Here is a 17,549-nt window from a genome sequence, read left to right as displayed (position 1 = left end):
GTCTACCTATCTACCTGTCTAACTATCTACCTGTCTACCTATCGACCTGTCTACCTATCGACCTGTCTACCTGTCTACCTATCTACCTGTCTACCTCTCTACCTCTCTACCTATCTACCTATCTACCTGTCTACCTATCTACCTGTCTACCTGTCCTCTAGACTACCTGTCTACCTGTCCACCTGTCTACCTGTCTACCTGTCTACCTATCGACCTGTCTACCTGTCTACCTATCTACCTGTCTACCTCTCTACCTGTCTACCTAACTACCTGTCTACCTATCTACCTGTCTACCTATCTACCTGTCTACCTGTCTACCTGTCTACCTGTCCTCTAGACTACCTGTCTACCTGTCTACCTGTCTACCTGTCTACCTATCTACCTGTCCTCTAGACTACCTTATCTACCTGTCCTCTAGACTACCTGTCTACCTGTCCTCTAGACTACCTGTCTACCTGTCCTCTAGTCTACCTGTCTACCTGTCCACCTATCTACCTGTCTACCTGTCTACCTGTCTACCTGTCCTCTAGACTACCTATCTACCTGTCTACCTGTCTACCTGTCTACATACCTGTCTACCTGTCCTCTAGACTACCTATCTACCTATCTACCTGTCTACCTGTCCTCTAGACTACCTATCTACCTGTCCTCTAGACTACCTGTCCACCTGTCCTCTAGACTACCTGTCTACCTGTCTACCTGTCCTCTAGACTACCTGTCTACCTGTCCTCTAGACTACCTGTCTACCTGTCTACCTATCTGTCTACCTGTCTACCTGTCTACCTGTCTACCTGTCCTCTAGACTACCTGTCTACCTGTCTACCTGTCCTCTAGACTACCTATCTACCTGTCTACCTGTCCTCTAGACTACCTGTCTACCTGTCTACCTGTCCTCTAGACTACCTGTCTACCTGTCTACCTGTCCTCTAGACTACCTGTCTACCTGTCTACCTGTCTACCTGTCCTCTAGACTACCTGTCTACCTGTCTACCTGTCCTCTAGACTACCTGTCTACCTGTCCTCTAGACTACCTGTCTACCTGTCTACCTGTCTACCTGTCCTCTAGACTACCTGTCTACCTGTCTACCTGTCCTCTAGACTACCTGTCTACCTGTCCTCTAGACTACCTGTCTACCTGTCTACCTATGACCCGCACATTTAATTTACGCTACTGATTATGGAGTGATTCTCTTTCAGGAGTTTGATTATCCCTTCCAACTTAACTCTCTGTTTCCAGGTCACGAAGTCACACCTCTGTTGCATTGGCTGTCTTCTACAAACGTTCCACTTTAGTTGAATAGGTATACACTTTTAGCAGTGTGGACTGCCAATGATTCATTTACCAGTTATACTGACAGATGTAATCTCCTCACGAACAATCTCTGGTTTAGTTGCGGCCAGCTCGTTCTGTTGTCTGGTCCTGTGGGCAGGCAGATTGTAGCTGCTGGAGCGTAACAGGCTAGTTGTTTCTTGTCAGATGGGGAAATACAGCGAGCTCCAGAAGTATTGGGACTGACAGTGTTGTTGTTTTGGCTCTGTACTGCAGCACTTTGGATTTGAAATGATACAACGACTATGAAGTTAAAGTGCAGACTGTCAGCTTTAACTTGAGGGGATTTTCTTACCTGCACACCTAACTACTCTGAACAATATATTTACATATTTTTGACCTGTATACCAGAGACTAACATGGTGTTCAGAGTTAACTACCAGAGACTAACATGGTGTTCAGAGTTAACTACCAGAGACTAACATGGTGTTCAGAGTTAACTACCAGAGACTAACATGGTGTTCAGAGTTAACTACCAGAGACTAACATGGTGTTCAGAGTTAACTACCAGAGACTAACATGGTGTTCAGAGTTAACTACCAGAGACTAACATGGTGTTCAGAGTTAACTACCAGAGACTAACATGGTGTTCAGAGTTAACTACCAGAGACTAACATGGTGTTCAGAGTTAACTACCAGAGACTAACATGGTGTTCAGAGTTAACTACCAGAGACTAACATGGTGTTCAGAGTTAACTACCAGAGACTAACATGGTGTTCAGAGTTAACTACCATGGACTAACATGATGTTCAGAGTTAACTACCAGAGACTAACATGGTGTTCAGAGTTAACTACCAGAGACTAACATGGTGTTATCAATAAAGGTAATTAGGAGCATATTCAGTGTGCAGGCTATTCTGTTCTGCTCTAGTATACTTCATGAAGATGTGGGGATTGATTGATAGATTTATTGGGGAAACAGATGAGTACACCCCTGAGGATAACACGTACACCCCTGAGGATAACATGTACACCCCTGAGGATAACACGTACACCCCTGAGGATAACACGTACACCCCTGAGGATAACACGTACACCCCTGAGGATAACACGTACACCCCTGAGGATAACACGTACACCCCTGAGGATAACACGTACACCCCTGAGGATAACACGTTAAAGCGATTCCACGTGTTTCCAACGTGGTCCCCGATAGATTACACACCATACAGACCAGACACAGCAAAACAACAGTTATCCCTACAGTACAAAACAGCATAGATTAAACAAAGAAAAAATGTTAGTATGACCACAAACGTTCTATTTTCAGGACTCCCCCGTGCTGATCGGTGAGATGGACTCCTCCGGCAGTCTGAATGCTCATTCGCTGCTGCATCTTAGCGAACGAATCAGGGCCAAGGCTGTGTTTCAGGTGGGTGGGGTCTGAGAGAGAATGGTTCAGATCCAGGTGGTCCGTATTGCATTGGTGGTGTGACCAGCAGGGGTGTATTCATTAGATTTTGTTGCACAATGTTTTGTCTGTTTATAAAAACGGAAGCAAATGTAACAAAACGGGGAGGAGTTACCTCAATTTGTCCAATAGAAACTCTTGTTTTAGTTGAAAAACTTTCAGTTTGCAACAGAATCGGCAGAATGAATACACCCCAGTGCTAGACTGTGACTTGTTGCTATGCGTACTCCTAGAACAGTTGACCATGGTTACATAGTCAGTCAGACCCAGGTCCTCCGTGTCTCTAAGACTTCCCAGTGACATGTAAAACACCATGGTTACATAGTCAATCAGACCCAGGTCCTCCGTGTCTCTAAGACTTCCCAGTGACATGTAAAACACCATGGTTACATAGTCAATCAGACCCAGGTCTGGATACATAGCCAGTCAGACCCAGGTCTGGATACATAGCCAGTCAGACCCAGGTCTGGATACATAGCCAGTCAGACCCAGGTCTGGATACATAGCCAGTCAGACCCAGGTCTGGATACATAGCCAGTCAGACCCAGGTCTGGATACATAGCCAGTCAGGCCCAGGTCTGGATACATAGCCAGTCAGACCCAGGTCTGGATACATAGCCAGTCAGACCCAGGTCTGGATACATAGCCAGTCAGACCCAGGTCTGGATACATAGCCAGTCAGACCCAGGTCTGGATACATAGCCAGTCAGGCCCAGGTCTGGATACATAGCCAGTCAGACCCAGGTCTGGATACATAGCCAGTCAGACCCAGGTCTGGATACATAGCCAGTCAGACCCAGGTCTGGATACATAGCCAGTCAGACCCAGGTCTGGATACATAGCCAGTCAGACCCAGGTCTGGATACATAGCCAGTCAGACCCAGGTCCTCCAGTACTTACATCAGTAGTGTGTGTGCAGTCCCAGCAGGCTCAGTTCATGACGTGGCAGTTTGAGACGGAGTACAGAGGAAGTGACTTCACAGCTGCTGTTACCATGGCGAACCCTGATGTCCTGCGGGAGTCAGGTAGCTGAGTGCGTTTCTATGATAATGTGTGTGTGTCTGATTATGATATATATGCATTTAGCCTTTCATCCAAAGCTATTTACAGACAAGCATGCATCTCCATATCGGTGGCCCCAGCGGGAATCGGACCCACGATCCTGGCGATACATTAACATTTTAGTCATTTAGCATGCACTCTTATCCAGGGTGACTTACAGTAGTGAGTGCATACATTTACCTATTCATACGGGTCCCCTGTGGGAATCGAACCCACAACCCTGGCATTGCTCGACCAACTGAGGTACAGAGTACAGTGTTTGCTTTTGTGGGGACACTGACTGTGTGTGTGTGTGTGTGTGTGTGTGTGTGTGTGTGTGTGTGTGTGTGTGTGTGTGTGTGTGTGTGTGTGTGTGTGTGTGTGTGTGTGTGTGTGTGTGTGTGTGTGTGTGTGTGTGTGTGTGTGTGTGTGTGTGTAGTGATCCTGGTAGCCCACTTCCTCCAGAGTGTGTGTTCAGGGCTGGTGTTGGGAGGAGAGCTGGTCTACCACAGAGGAAGACATGAAGAGGGAGGGATTCTCACCCTGGCAGGACAGTACTCAGGTATTATATATATATATATATATACAGACATTATATAGACACATATACACACATTATATACAGTTTATATAAAGTTTGGACACACCTACTCAAGGGTTTTTCTTTATTTTTTACTATTTTCTACATCATGTAGTAACCAAAAAGGTGTTAAACAAATGAAAATATATTTTAATATTTAAGATTCTTCAAATAGCCACCCTTTGCCTTGATGACAGCTTTGCACACTCTTGGGATTCTCTCAACCAGCTTCATGAGGTAGTCACCTGGAATGCATTTCAATTAACAGGTGTGCCTTGTTAAAAGTTAATTTGTGGAATTTCTTTCCTTAATGCGTTTGAGCCAATCAGTTGTGTTGTGACAAGGTAGGGGGGTATACAGAAGATAGCCCTATTTGGTAAAAGACCAAGTCCATATTATGGCAAGAACAGCTCAAATAAGCAAAGAGAAACAACAGTCCATCATTACTTTAAGACATGAAGGTCAGTCAATACGGAACATTTCAAGAACTTTGAAAGTTTCTTCAAGTGCAGTCGCAAAAACCATCAAGCGCTATGATGAAACTGGCTCTCATGAGGACCGCCACAGGAATGGAAGACCCAGAATGACCTCTGCTGCAGAGGATAAGTTCATTAGAATTACCAGCTTCAGAAATTGCAGCCCAAATAAATGCTTCACAGAGTTCAAGTAACAGACACATCTCAACATCAACTGTTCAGAGGAGACTGTGTGAATCAGGCCTTCATGGTCGAATTTCTGCAAAGAAACCACTACTAAAGGACACCAATAATAAGAAGAGACTTGCTTGGGCCAAGAAACACGAGCAATGGACATTAGACCGGTGGAAATGTGTCCTTTGGTCTGGAGTCCAAATTAGAAATGTTTCGTTCCAACCGCCGTTGTGAGACGCGGTGTGGGTGAACGGATGATCTCAGCATGTGTATTTCCCACTGTAAAGCATGGAGGAGGAGGTGTGATGGTGTGGGGGTGCTTTGCTGGTGACACTGTGATTTATTTAGAATTCAAGGCACACTTAACCAGCATGGCTACCACAGCATTCTGCAGCGATACGCCATCCCATCTGGTTTGAGCTTAGTGGGACTATCATTTGTTTTTCAACAGGACAATGACCCAACACACCTCCAGGTTGTGTAAGGGCTATTTGACCAAGAATTATCAGCAACCATCAGTCCTGTGTTCCAATGGCACGTTGTGTTTGCTAATCCAAGTTTATAATTTTAAAAGGCTAATTGATCATTAGAAAACCCTTTTGCAATTATGTTAGCACAAGCTGAAAACTGTTGTGCTGATTTAAAAAAGCAATAAAACTGGCCTTCATGAGACTAGTTGAGTATCTGGAGCATCAGCAATTGTGGGTTCGATTACAGGCTCAAAATGGCCAGAAACAAATAACTTTCTTCTGAAACTCGTCAGTCTATTCTTGTTCTGAGAAATGAAGGCTATTCCATGCGAGAAATTGCCAAGAAACTGAAGATCTCGTACAACGCTGTGTACTACTCCCTTCACTGAACAGCGCAAACTGGCTCTAACCAAAATAGAAAGAGGAGTGGGAGGCCCCGGTGCACAACTGAGCAAGAGGACAAATACATTAGAGTGTCTAGTTTGAGAAACAGACGCCTCACAGGTCCTCAACTGGCAGCTTCATTAAATAGTACCCGCAAAACACCAGTCTCAACTTCAACAGTGAAGAGACGACTCCGGGATACTGACCTTCTAGGCAGAGTAAGCCATATCTCAGACTGGCCAATATAAAGAAAAGATTAAGATGGGCAGCACCACCATCATCACCACCACCACCATCATCACACTATCATTACCATCACACTATCATCACCACCATCATCACCACCACCACCATCATCACACTATCATTACCATCACACTATCATCACCACCACTACCATCATCACCATCACACCATCATCACCACCATCATCACCACCACCATCACCATTTAATTACTTAAAAATCATACAATGTGATTTTCTGGATTTTTGTTTTAGATTCCGTCTCTCACAGTTGAAGTGTACCTATGATAAAAATTACAGACCTCTACATGATTTGTAAGTAGGAAAACCTGCAAAATCGGCAGTGTATCAAATATTTGTTCTCCCCACTGTATATATTATACACACATTATATAGACACATTATATAGACACATTATATAGTGTGGGTATATATAATGTGTGAATATGTAATGTGTGTATATCAAATGTGTCTATATAAATAAAATAAAATCAATAAAATCAAATTTTAATTGTCACATGCGCCGAATACAACAATGCAGTTTTAAGAAAGAATACCAAAATAAATCACAAAAAAATACAATATAAAATAATACGAATTAAAAGTAACAAATAATTAAAGAGCAGCAGTAAAAATAACAATAGCGAGGCTATTTACAGGGGGTACCGGTACCGAGTCAATGTGCGGGGGCACCGGTTAGTCGAGGTAATTGGGGTAATATGTAATATAATATAATAATAATAATATAATATGCCATTTAGCAGACGCTTTTATCCAAAGCGACTTACAGTCATGCGTGCATACATTTTTTGTGTATGGGTGGTCCCGGGGATCGAACCCACTACCTTGGCGTTACAAGCGCCGTGCTCTACCAGCTGAGGTAGAGTTATTAAAGTGACTATGCATAGATAATAAACAGAGAGTAGCAGCAGCGTAAAAGAGGGGGGACAGTGCAAATAGTCTGGGTAGCCATTTGATTAGATGTTCAGGAGTCTTATGGCTTGGGGGTAGAAGCTGTTTAGAAGCCTCTTGGACCTAGACTTGGCGCTCCGGTACCGCTTGCCGTACGGTAGCAGAGAAAATAGTCTATGACTAGGGTGGCTGGAGTCTTTGACAGTATTTAGGGCCTTCCTCTGACACCGCCTGGTATAGAGGTCCTGGATGGCAGGAAGCTTGGCCCCAGTGATGTACTGGGCCGTACGCACTACCCTCTGTAGTGCCTTGCGGTCGGAGGCCGAGTAGTTGCCATACCAGGCAGTGATGCAACCAGTCAGGATGCTCTCGATGGTGCAGCTGTAGAACCTTTTGAGGATCTGAGGACCCATGCCAAATCTTTTCAGTCTCCTTAGGGGGAATAGGTTTTGTCGTGCACTCTTCACGACTGTCTTCGTGTGCTTGGACCATGTTAGATTGTTGGTGACGTGGACACCAAGGAACTTGAAGCTCTCAACCTGCTCCACTACAGCCCCGTCGATGAGAATGGGGGCGTGCTCGGTCCTCTTCTTTTTCCTGTAGTTCACAATCATCTCCTTTGTCTTGATCATGTTGAGGGAGAGGTTGTTGTCCTGGCACCACACGGCCAGGTCTCTGACCTCCTGCCTATAGGCTGTCTCGTCGTTGTCGGTGATCAGGTCTACCACTGTTGTGTCATCAGCAAACTTAATGATGGTGTTGGAGTCGTGCCTGGCCATGCAGTACTGAGTGAACAGGGAGTACAGGAGGGGACTGAGCACGCACCCCTGAGGGGCCCCCGTGTTGAGGATCAGCGTGGCGGATGTGTTGTTACCTACCCTTACCACCTGGGGGCGGCCCGTCAGGAAGTCCAGGATCCAGTTGCAGAGGGAGGTGTTTAGTCCCAGGGTCCTTAGCTTAGTGATGAGCTTTGAGGGCACTATGGTGTTGAACACTGAATAGCATTCTATTCTCAAATAGATGTTCCTTTTGTCCAGGTGTGAAAGGGCTGTGTGGAGTGCAATAGAGATTGTATCATCTGTGGATCTGTTGGGGCGATATGCAAATTGGAGTGGGTCTAGGATTTCTGGGATAATGGTGTTGATGTGAGCCATGACCAGCCTTTCAAAGCACTTCATGGCTACAGACGTCAGTGCTACGGGTCGGTAGTCATTTAGGCAGGTTACCTTAGTGTCCTTGGGCACGGGGACTATGGTGGTCTGCTTGAAACATGTTGGTATTACAGACTCAGACAGGGAGAGGTTTAAAATGTCAGTGAAGACACTTGCCAGTTGGTCAGCGCATGCTCTGAGTACACATCCTGGTAATCCGTTTGGCCCTGCGGCCTTGTGAATGTTGACCTGTTTAGTCATACTCACATCGGCTACGGAGAGCGTGATCACACAGTCATCCGGAACAGCTGATGCTCTCATGCATGTTTCAGTGTTACTTGCCTCGAAGCGAGCATAGAAGTAATTTAGCTCGTCTGGTAGGCTCGTGTCACTGGGCAGCTCGCGGCTGTGCTTCCCTTTGTAGTCTGTAATAGTTTGCAAGCCCTGCCACATCCGACGAGCATCTGAGCCGGTGTAGTACGATTCAATCTTAGTCCTGTATTGACTCTTTGCCTGTTTGATGGTTCATCGGAGGGATTTCTTATACGCTTCCGGGTTAGAGTCCCGCACCGTGAAAGCGGCAGCTCTACCTTTTAGCTCAGTGCGGATATTTCTACAACTTGATTGGAGTCCACCTGTAGTAAATTAAATTGATTGGACATGATTTGGAAAGGCACACACTGTATAAGGTCCCTGTTATGATGAGTTTCTCGGGTGTTCAAGTAATCAAGGATGCAAGAATATAGTTAGACACTTTGTAGAAAGTTAATGCAAATATTTAATGATCGGTACCGGGTTCGTTACAACAATGACCAGAGCTTTGCCCTTGGTGTTACGAACTAACTTGAACAAAGGAAACACTCTACCTTATGTACCTTCTGTTACCATCTTCTTGGCATCCATCTGGTAAGTCTCCATGGGCACTCCCTGTCTTTGATGTTCATCACTCTTTACCCCAAGTCAGTATCCTGCCCATCACTCATGCTATCCTAAACATCACTAATCTACCTTGACATAAGGAATGTAGACTTCATGGCCCCAAACCACTTATCTCGTAACTCTACCTCTATCCTCACAATACTATGACATGACATCATTACAGTCCCACAGTTGACAGTGCATGTCAGAGCAAAAACCAAGCCATGAGGTTGAAGGAATTGACCGTAGAGCTCCGGGACAGGATTGTGTCAAGGCACAGATCTGGGGAAGGGTACCAAAAAATGTCTGCAGCATTGAAGGTCCCCAAGAACACAGTGGCATCCATCATTCTTAAATGGAAGAAGTTTGGAACCACCAAGACTCTTCCAAGAGCTGGCCGCCCGTCCAAATTGAGCAATCTGGGGAGAAGGGCCTTGGTCAGGGAGGTGACCAAGAACCCAATGGTCACTCTGACAGCTCTAGAGTCCCTCTGTGGCCAGACGGAAGCCACTCCTCAGTAAAAGGCACATGACAGCCCGCTTTGAGTTTGCCCAAAGGCGCTTTAAGACTCTCAGACCATGAGAAACAAGATTCTCTGGTCTGATGAACCAAGATTGAACTATTTTGCCTGAATGCCAAGCGTCACATCTGGAGGAAACCTGGCACCATCCCTACGATGAAGCATGGTGGTGGCAGCATCATGCTGTGGGGATGTTTTTCAGCAGCAGGGACTGGGAGACTAGTCAGGATCGAGGTAAAGATGAACGGAGCAAAGTACAGAGAGATCCATGATGAAAACCTGCTCCAGAGAGCACAGGACCTCAGACTGGGTGAAGGTTCACCTTCCAACAGGACAATGACCCTAAGCACACAGTCAAGACAACGCAGGAGTGGCTTCGGGACATGTCTCTGAATGTCCTTGAGTGGCCCAGCCCGAGCCCAGACTTGAACCCGATCTAACATCTCTGGAGAGACCTGAAAAAACTGTGCAGCAACACTCCCCATCCAACCTGACAGAGCTTGAGAGGATCTGCAGAGAAGAATGGGAGAAACTCTCCAAATACAGGTGTGCCAAGCTTGTAGCGTCATACCCAAGAAGACTTGAGGCTGTAATCGCTGCCAATGGTGCTTGAACAAAGTACTGAGTAAAGGGTTCCTCGATTCCTGACTCGTCTCCCAGTCCCTGCAGCTGAAAAACGTCCCCACAGCATGATGCTGCCACCACCATGCTTCACCGTAGGGATGGTGCCAGGTTTCCTCCAGACATGACACTTGGCATTCAGGCCAAAGAGTTCAATCTTGGTTTCATCAGACCAGAGAATTATTCTACATCAGACTTTCTGATCTAGTAGATTCTTTGTGATTCTACATCAGGTCCTAACTGGGTGGCGACGCTGAATGCTGGGAAAGGAGGAGCTCATGCCAGCTACTACCATAGAGCTAACAAACAGGTACACACACACACACACACACACCACACAGACACACACACCACACAGACACACACACACACACCACACCACACTACACCAGACCACACTACACCAGACCACATCAGACCACACCAGACCACACTACACCAGACCACACCACACCAGACCAGACCACACTACACCAGACCACACTACACCAGATCAGACCACATCAGACCACACCAGACCACACTACACCAGATCAGACCACATCAGACCACACCAGACCACACTACACCAGATCAGACCACATCAGACCACACCACACCACACTACACCACACTACACCACACCAGACCACACTACACCAGACCACACCACACCAGACACCAACACCACACCACACCACACCACACCACACCAGACCACACCACACGACACCAGACACCAACACCAACACCAACACCACACCAGACCACACCACACCACACCACACCACACCAGACCACACCACACCACACCACACCACACTACACCACACTACACCAGACCACACCAGACCACACCACACCAGACACCAACACCACACTACACCATACCACACTACACCACACTACACCAGACTACACCAGACCACACCACACCAGACACCAACACCACACCACACCACACCACACCACACCACACCACACTACACCATACCACACCACACCACACCAGACCACACCACACCAGACCACACCACACCACACCACACCAGACCACACCACACCACACCACACCAGACCACAACAGACCACACCACACCACACCAGACCACACCACACCACACCACACCACACCACACCACACCACACCACACCACACCACACCACACCACACCAGACACCAACACCACACCACACCAGACCACACCACACCACACCAGACCACACCACACCACACCACACTACACCACACAACACCAGACCACACCACACCACACCACACCACACCACACTACACCAGACCACACCAGACCACACCACACCACACCACACCACACTACACCACACTACACCACACCACACCACACCACACCACACCAGACACCAACACCACACCACACCATACCACACTACACCACACTACACCACACCACAACAGACCACACCACACCAATCCACACCACACCACACCAGACCACACCACACCACACCACACCACACTACACCACACTACACCAGACCACACCAGACACCAACACCACACTACACCATACCACACCACACTACACCACACCACACCATACCACACCACACCACACCACACCAGACCACACCACACCACACCAGACCACACCACACCACACCAGACCACAACAGACCACAACAGACCACACCACACCACACCAGACCAGACCACACCACACCACACCACTCCACACCAGACCACAACAGACCACAAAAGACCACACCACACCACACCACACCACACTACACCACACAACACCAGACCACACCACACCACACCACACTACACCAGACCACACCAGACCACACCACACCACACTACACCACACTACACCAGACCACACCACACCAGACCACACCACACTACACCACACCACACCAGACACCAACACCACACCACACCATACCACACTACACCACACTACACCACACCACAACAGACCACACCACACCACACCACACCAATCCACACCACACCACACCACACCAGACCACACCACACCACACCACACCACACTACACCACACTACACCAGACCAGACCACACCACACCAGACACCAACACCACACTACACCATACCACACCACACTACACCACACCACACCACACCATACCACACCACACCACACCACACCACACCACACCAGACCACACCACACCACACCACACCAGACCACACCACACCACACCAGACCACAACAGACCACAACAGACCACACCACACCAGACCAGACCACACCACACCACACCACACCACATCACACCACACCAGACCACAACAGACCACACCACACCACACCACACCACACCACACCACACCACACTACACCAGACCACACCACACCACACCACACCACACCAGACACCAACACCACACCACACCATACCACACTACACCACACTACACCACACCACAACAGACCACACCACACAACACCAATCCACACCACACCACACCACACCACACCAGACCACACCAGACCACACCAGACACCAACACCACACTACACCATACCACACCACACTACACCACACCACACCACACCAGACCACACCACATCACACCACACCACACTACACCACACTACACCAGACCACACCAGACCACACCACACCAGACACCAACACCACACCACACTACACCACACTACACCACACCACACTACACCAGACCAGACCACACCACATCAGACCACACTACACCAGACCATTACTACCAGACCACCACTAGGTGGGGCTGTTGGGGCTGTTGTCAATACCTTCCAGCAACTAGTGTGTGTGTGTGTGTGTGTGTGTGTGTGTGTGTGTGTGTGTGTGTGTGTGTGTGTGTGTGTGTGTGTGTGTGTGTGTGTGTGTGTGTGTGTGTGTGTGTGTGTGTGTGTGTGTGTGTAGATCCAGGTGGGGGTAGAGTTTGAGGCCAGTACGAGGACCCAGGAGACGACGGCCTCCTTCGGGTACCAGATGGAACTACCAGAGGCTAACATGGTGTTCAGAGGTAATTACCAGAGACTAACATGGTGTTCAGAGTTAACTACCAGAGGCTAACATGGTGTTCAGAGTTAACTACCAGATACTAACATGGTGTTCAGAGTTAACTACCAGAGACTAACATGGTGTTCAGAGTTAACTACCAGAGGCTAACATGGTGTTCAGAGGTAATTACCAGAGGCTAACATGGTGTTCAGAGTTAACTACCAGATACTAACATGGTGTTCAGAGTTAACTACCAGAGACTAACATGGTGTTCAGAGTTAACTACCAGAGACTAACATGGTGTTCAGAGTTAACTACCAGAGACTAACATAGTGTTCAGAGTTAACTACTAGAGACTAACATGGTGTTCAGAGTTAACTACCAGAGACTAACATGGTGTTCAGAGTTAACTACTAGAGACTAACATGGTGTTCAGAGTTAACTACCAGATACTAACATGGTGTTCAGAGTTAACTACTAGAGACTAACATGGTGTTCAGAGTTAACTACCAGAGACTAACATGGTGTTCAGAGTTAACTACCAGAGACTAACATGGTGTTAAGAGTTAACTACCAGAGACTAACATGGTGTTCAGAGTTAACTACCAGATACTAACATGGTGTTCAGAGTTAACTACCAGAGACTAACATGGTGTTCAGAGTTAACTACCAGAGACTAACATGGTGTTCAGAGTTAACTACTAGAGACTAACATGGTGTTCAGAGTTAACTACCAGATACTAACATGGTGTTCAGAGTTAACTACCAGAGACTAACATGGTGTTCAGAGTTAACTACCAGAGACTAACATGGTGTTCAGAGTTAACTACCAGAGACTAACATGGTGTTCAGAGTTAACTACCAGAGACTAACATGGTGTTCAGAGTTAACTACCAGAGACTAACATGGTGTTCAGAGTTAACTACCAGAGACTAACATGGTGTTCAGAGTTAACTACTAGAGACTAACATGGTGTTCAGAGTTAACTACCAGAGACTAACATGGTGTTCAGAGTTAACTACCAGAGACTAACATGGTGTTCAGAGTTAACTACCAGAGACTAACATGGTGTTCAGAGTTAACTACTAGAGACTAACATGGTGTTCAGAGTTAACTACCAGAGACTAACATGGTGTTCAGAGTTAACTACCAGAGACTAACATGGTGTTCAGAGTTAACTACCAGAGGCTAACATGGTGTTCAGAGTTAACTACCAGAGACTAACATGGTGTTCAGAGTTAACTACCAGAGACTAACATGGTGTTCAGAGTTAACTACCAGAGACTAACATGGTGTTCAGAGTTAACTACCAGATACTAACATGGTGTTCAGAGTTAACTACCAGAGACTAACATGGTGTTCAGAGTTAACTACCAGAGACTAACATGGTGTTCAGAGTTAACTACCAGAGACTAACATGGTGTTCAGAGTTAACTACCAGAGGCTAACATGGTGTTCAGAGTTAACTACCAGAGACTAACATGGTGTTCAGAGTTAACTACCAGAGACTAACATGGTGTTCAGAGTTAACTACCAGAGACTAACATGGTGTTCAGAGTTAACTACCAGAGACTAACATGGTGTTCAGAGTTAACTACTAGAGACTAACATGGTGTTCAGAGTTAACTACCAGAGACTAACATGGTGTTCAGAGTTAACTACCAGAGACTAACATGGTGTTCAGAGTTAACTACCAGAGACTAACATTGTGTTCAGAGTTAACTACTAGAGACTAACATGGTGTTCAGAGTTAACTACCAGAGACTAACATGGTGTTCAGAGTTAACTACCAGAGACTAACATGGTGTTCAGAGTTAACTACCAGAGGCTAACATGGTGTTCAGAGTTAACTACCAGAGACTAACATGGTGTTCAGAGTTAACTACCAGAGACTAACATGGTGTTCAGAGTTAACTGCCAGATACTAACATGGTGTTCAGAGTTAACTACCAGAGACTAACATGGTGTTCAGAGTTAACTACCAGAGACTAACATGGTGTTCAGAGTTAACTACCAGAGACTAACATGGTGTTCAGAGTTAACTACCAGAGACTAACATGGTGTTCAGAGTTAATTACCAGAGACTAACATGGTGTTCAGAGTTAACTACTAGAGACTAACATGGTGTTCAGAGTTAACTACCAGAGACTAACATGGTGTTCAGAGTTAACTACCAGAGACTAACATGGTGTTCAGAGTTAACTACCAGAGGCTAACATGGTGTTCAGAGTTAACTACCAGAGACTAACATGGTGTTCAGAGTTAACTACCAGAGACTAACATGGTGTTCAGAGTTAACTACCAGAGACTAACATGGTGTTCAGAGTTAACTACCAGAGACTAACATGGTGTTCAGAGTTAACTACCAGAGACTAACATGGTGTTCAGAGTTAACTACCAGAGACTAACATGGTGTTCAGAGTTAACTACCAGAGACTAACATGGTGTTCAGAGTTAACTACTAGAGACTAACATGGTGTTCAGAGTTAACTACCAGAGACTAACATGGTGTTCAGAGTTAACTACCAGAGACTAACATGGTGTTCAGAGTTAACTACCAGAGACTAACATGGTGTTCAGAGTTAACTACCAAAGACTAACATGGTGTTCAGAGTTAACTACCAGAGACTAACATGGTGTTCAGAGTTAACTACCAGAGGCTAACATGGTGTTCAGAGTTAACTACCAGAGACTAACATGGTGTTCAGAGTTAACTACCAGAGGCTAACATGGTGTTCAGAGTTAACTACCAGAGACTAACATGGTGTTCAGAGTTAACTACCAGAGACTAACATGGTGTTCAGAGTTAACTACCAGAGACTAACATGGTGTTCAGAGTTAACTACCAGAGACTAACATGGTGTTCAGAGTTAACTACCAGAGACTAACATGGTGTTCAGAGTTAACTACCAGAGACTAACATGGTGTTCAGAGTTAACTACCAGAGACTAACATGGTGTTCAGAGTTAACTACCAGAGACTAACATGGTGTTCAGAGTTAACTACCAGAGACTAACATGGTGTTCAGAGTTAACTACCAGAGACTAACATGGTGTTCAGAGTTAACTACCAGAGACTAACATGGTGTTCAGAGTTAACTACCAGAGGCTAACATGGTGTTCAGAGTTAACTACCAGATACTAACATGGTGTTCAGAGTTAACTACCAGAGACTAACATGGTGTTCAGAGTTAACTACCAGAGACTAACATGGTGTTCAGAGTTAACTACCAGAGACTAACATGGTGTTCAGAGGTAACTACCAGAGACTAACATGGTGTTCAGAGTTAACTACCAGAGACTAACATGGTGTTCAGAGTTAACTACCAGAGACTAACATGGTGTTCAGAGTTAACTACCAGAGGCTAACATGGTGTTCAGAGTTAACTACCAGAGACTAACATGGTGTTCAGAGTTAACTACCAGAGACTAACATGGTGTTCAGAGTTAACTACCAGAGACTAACATGGTGTTCAGAGTTAACTACCAGAGACTAACATGGTGTTCAGAGTTAACTACCAGAGACTAACATGGTGTTCTTCCCCTCAGCAGCCTCCACTGGTAAATATGTATTTCTGATGACAAATATTGACTGCAGCCTAATAAAGTTGTGTCTGTGTGTGTGTGTGTGTGTGTGTGTGTGTGTGTGTGTGTGTGTGTGTGTGTGTGTGTGTGTGTGTGTGTGTGTGTGTGTGTGTGTCTGTGTGTGTGTGTGTGTGTGTGTGTGTGTCTGTGTGTGTGTAGGTATGGTTAACAGTAGGTGTATTATTGGAGGGGTACTGGAGAAGAGTCTGTCTCCTCTCCCCGCTACACTACTGATGGGAGCCTTCGTTAATCACCGTGGTGACAAACTGCAGGTGGGGGTTGGTGTTGTTGTTTTGGTTGTGTAAGTGGTGATGGAGTGTACTTACCGTAGCATATCTGTGTGCAGGTGGGGCTGGGAGTCAATGTGGGCTAGACTACAAAACCCACAACCCTCACATGCCCCTCCCCCAGCCCTGTGGCCTCGTGGGAAACGGCGTTCCTGTTTTTGGAGGAAGAAAATGGTGCAGCACAAAAACTTCTCCTCTAGCGACCACATGGCAACTGTTACATCACTTCCTGTTGAAAAACCTGAACTGGACGGACTCACGAGATGTCAGCTCCCCCCATAGAGAGAGATAGAGGACTCATCTTTGTATCTGTGACATTATATCGTCTGGCACAGCATGGGCATTTTGAAGTAGTACATTCTCTTCTTAAAACGATTGACTGATCCCTCCTGATGACCCGGTTAAACATGACTCCAACAGGTTCATCAGGAGGGATCAGCCAATGAAGTTGGAAGTCCCACCCAGTTG

General features: G+C 46.3%; 1 protein-coding gene across 1 annotated transcript in view; it reads left to right on the top strand.

The window, feature by feature from the left end:
* The window catches only part of LOC311099991 (mitochondrial import receptor subunit TOM40B-like), a 22,753-nt gene extending 5,513 nt beyond the window's left edge, over positions 1-17,240 (top strand). Inside the window, exons 5-11 of the mRNA XM_084140718.1 lie at positions 2,602-2,703; positions 3,662-3,767; positions 4,223-4,345; positions 10,467-10,543; positions 13,130-13,232; positions 16,954-17,066; positions 17,141-17,240. Coding sequence (XP_083996844.1) covers positions 2,602-2,703; positions 3,662-3,767; positions 4,223-4,345; positions 10,467-10,543; positions 13,130-13,232; positions 16,954-17,066; positions 17,141-17,167 — 651 coding nt within the window. The 3' untranslated portion in view covers positions 17,168-17,240. The remainder of the gene's footprint in view (positions 1-2,601; positions 2,704-3,661; positions 3,768-4,222; positions 4,346-10,466; positions 10,544-13,129; positions 13,233-16,953; positions 17,067-17,140) is intronic.
* The last annotated feature ends 309 nt before the right edge of the window (positions 17,241-17,549 follow it).

The sequence above is a fragment of the Coregonus lavaretus genome, assembly GCF_964263955.1.
Source record: "Coregonus lavaretus genome assembly, chromosome: 24".
Classification (NCBI taxonomy): Eukaryota; Metazoa; Chordata; class Actinopteri; order Salmoniformes; family Salmonidae; genus Coregonus; species Coregonus lavaretus.
This window is presented reverse-complemented; position numbering and strand designations above follow the sequence as displayed.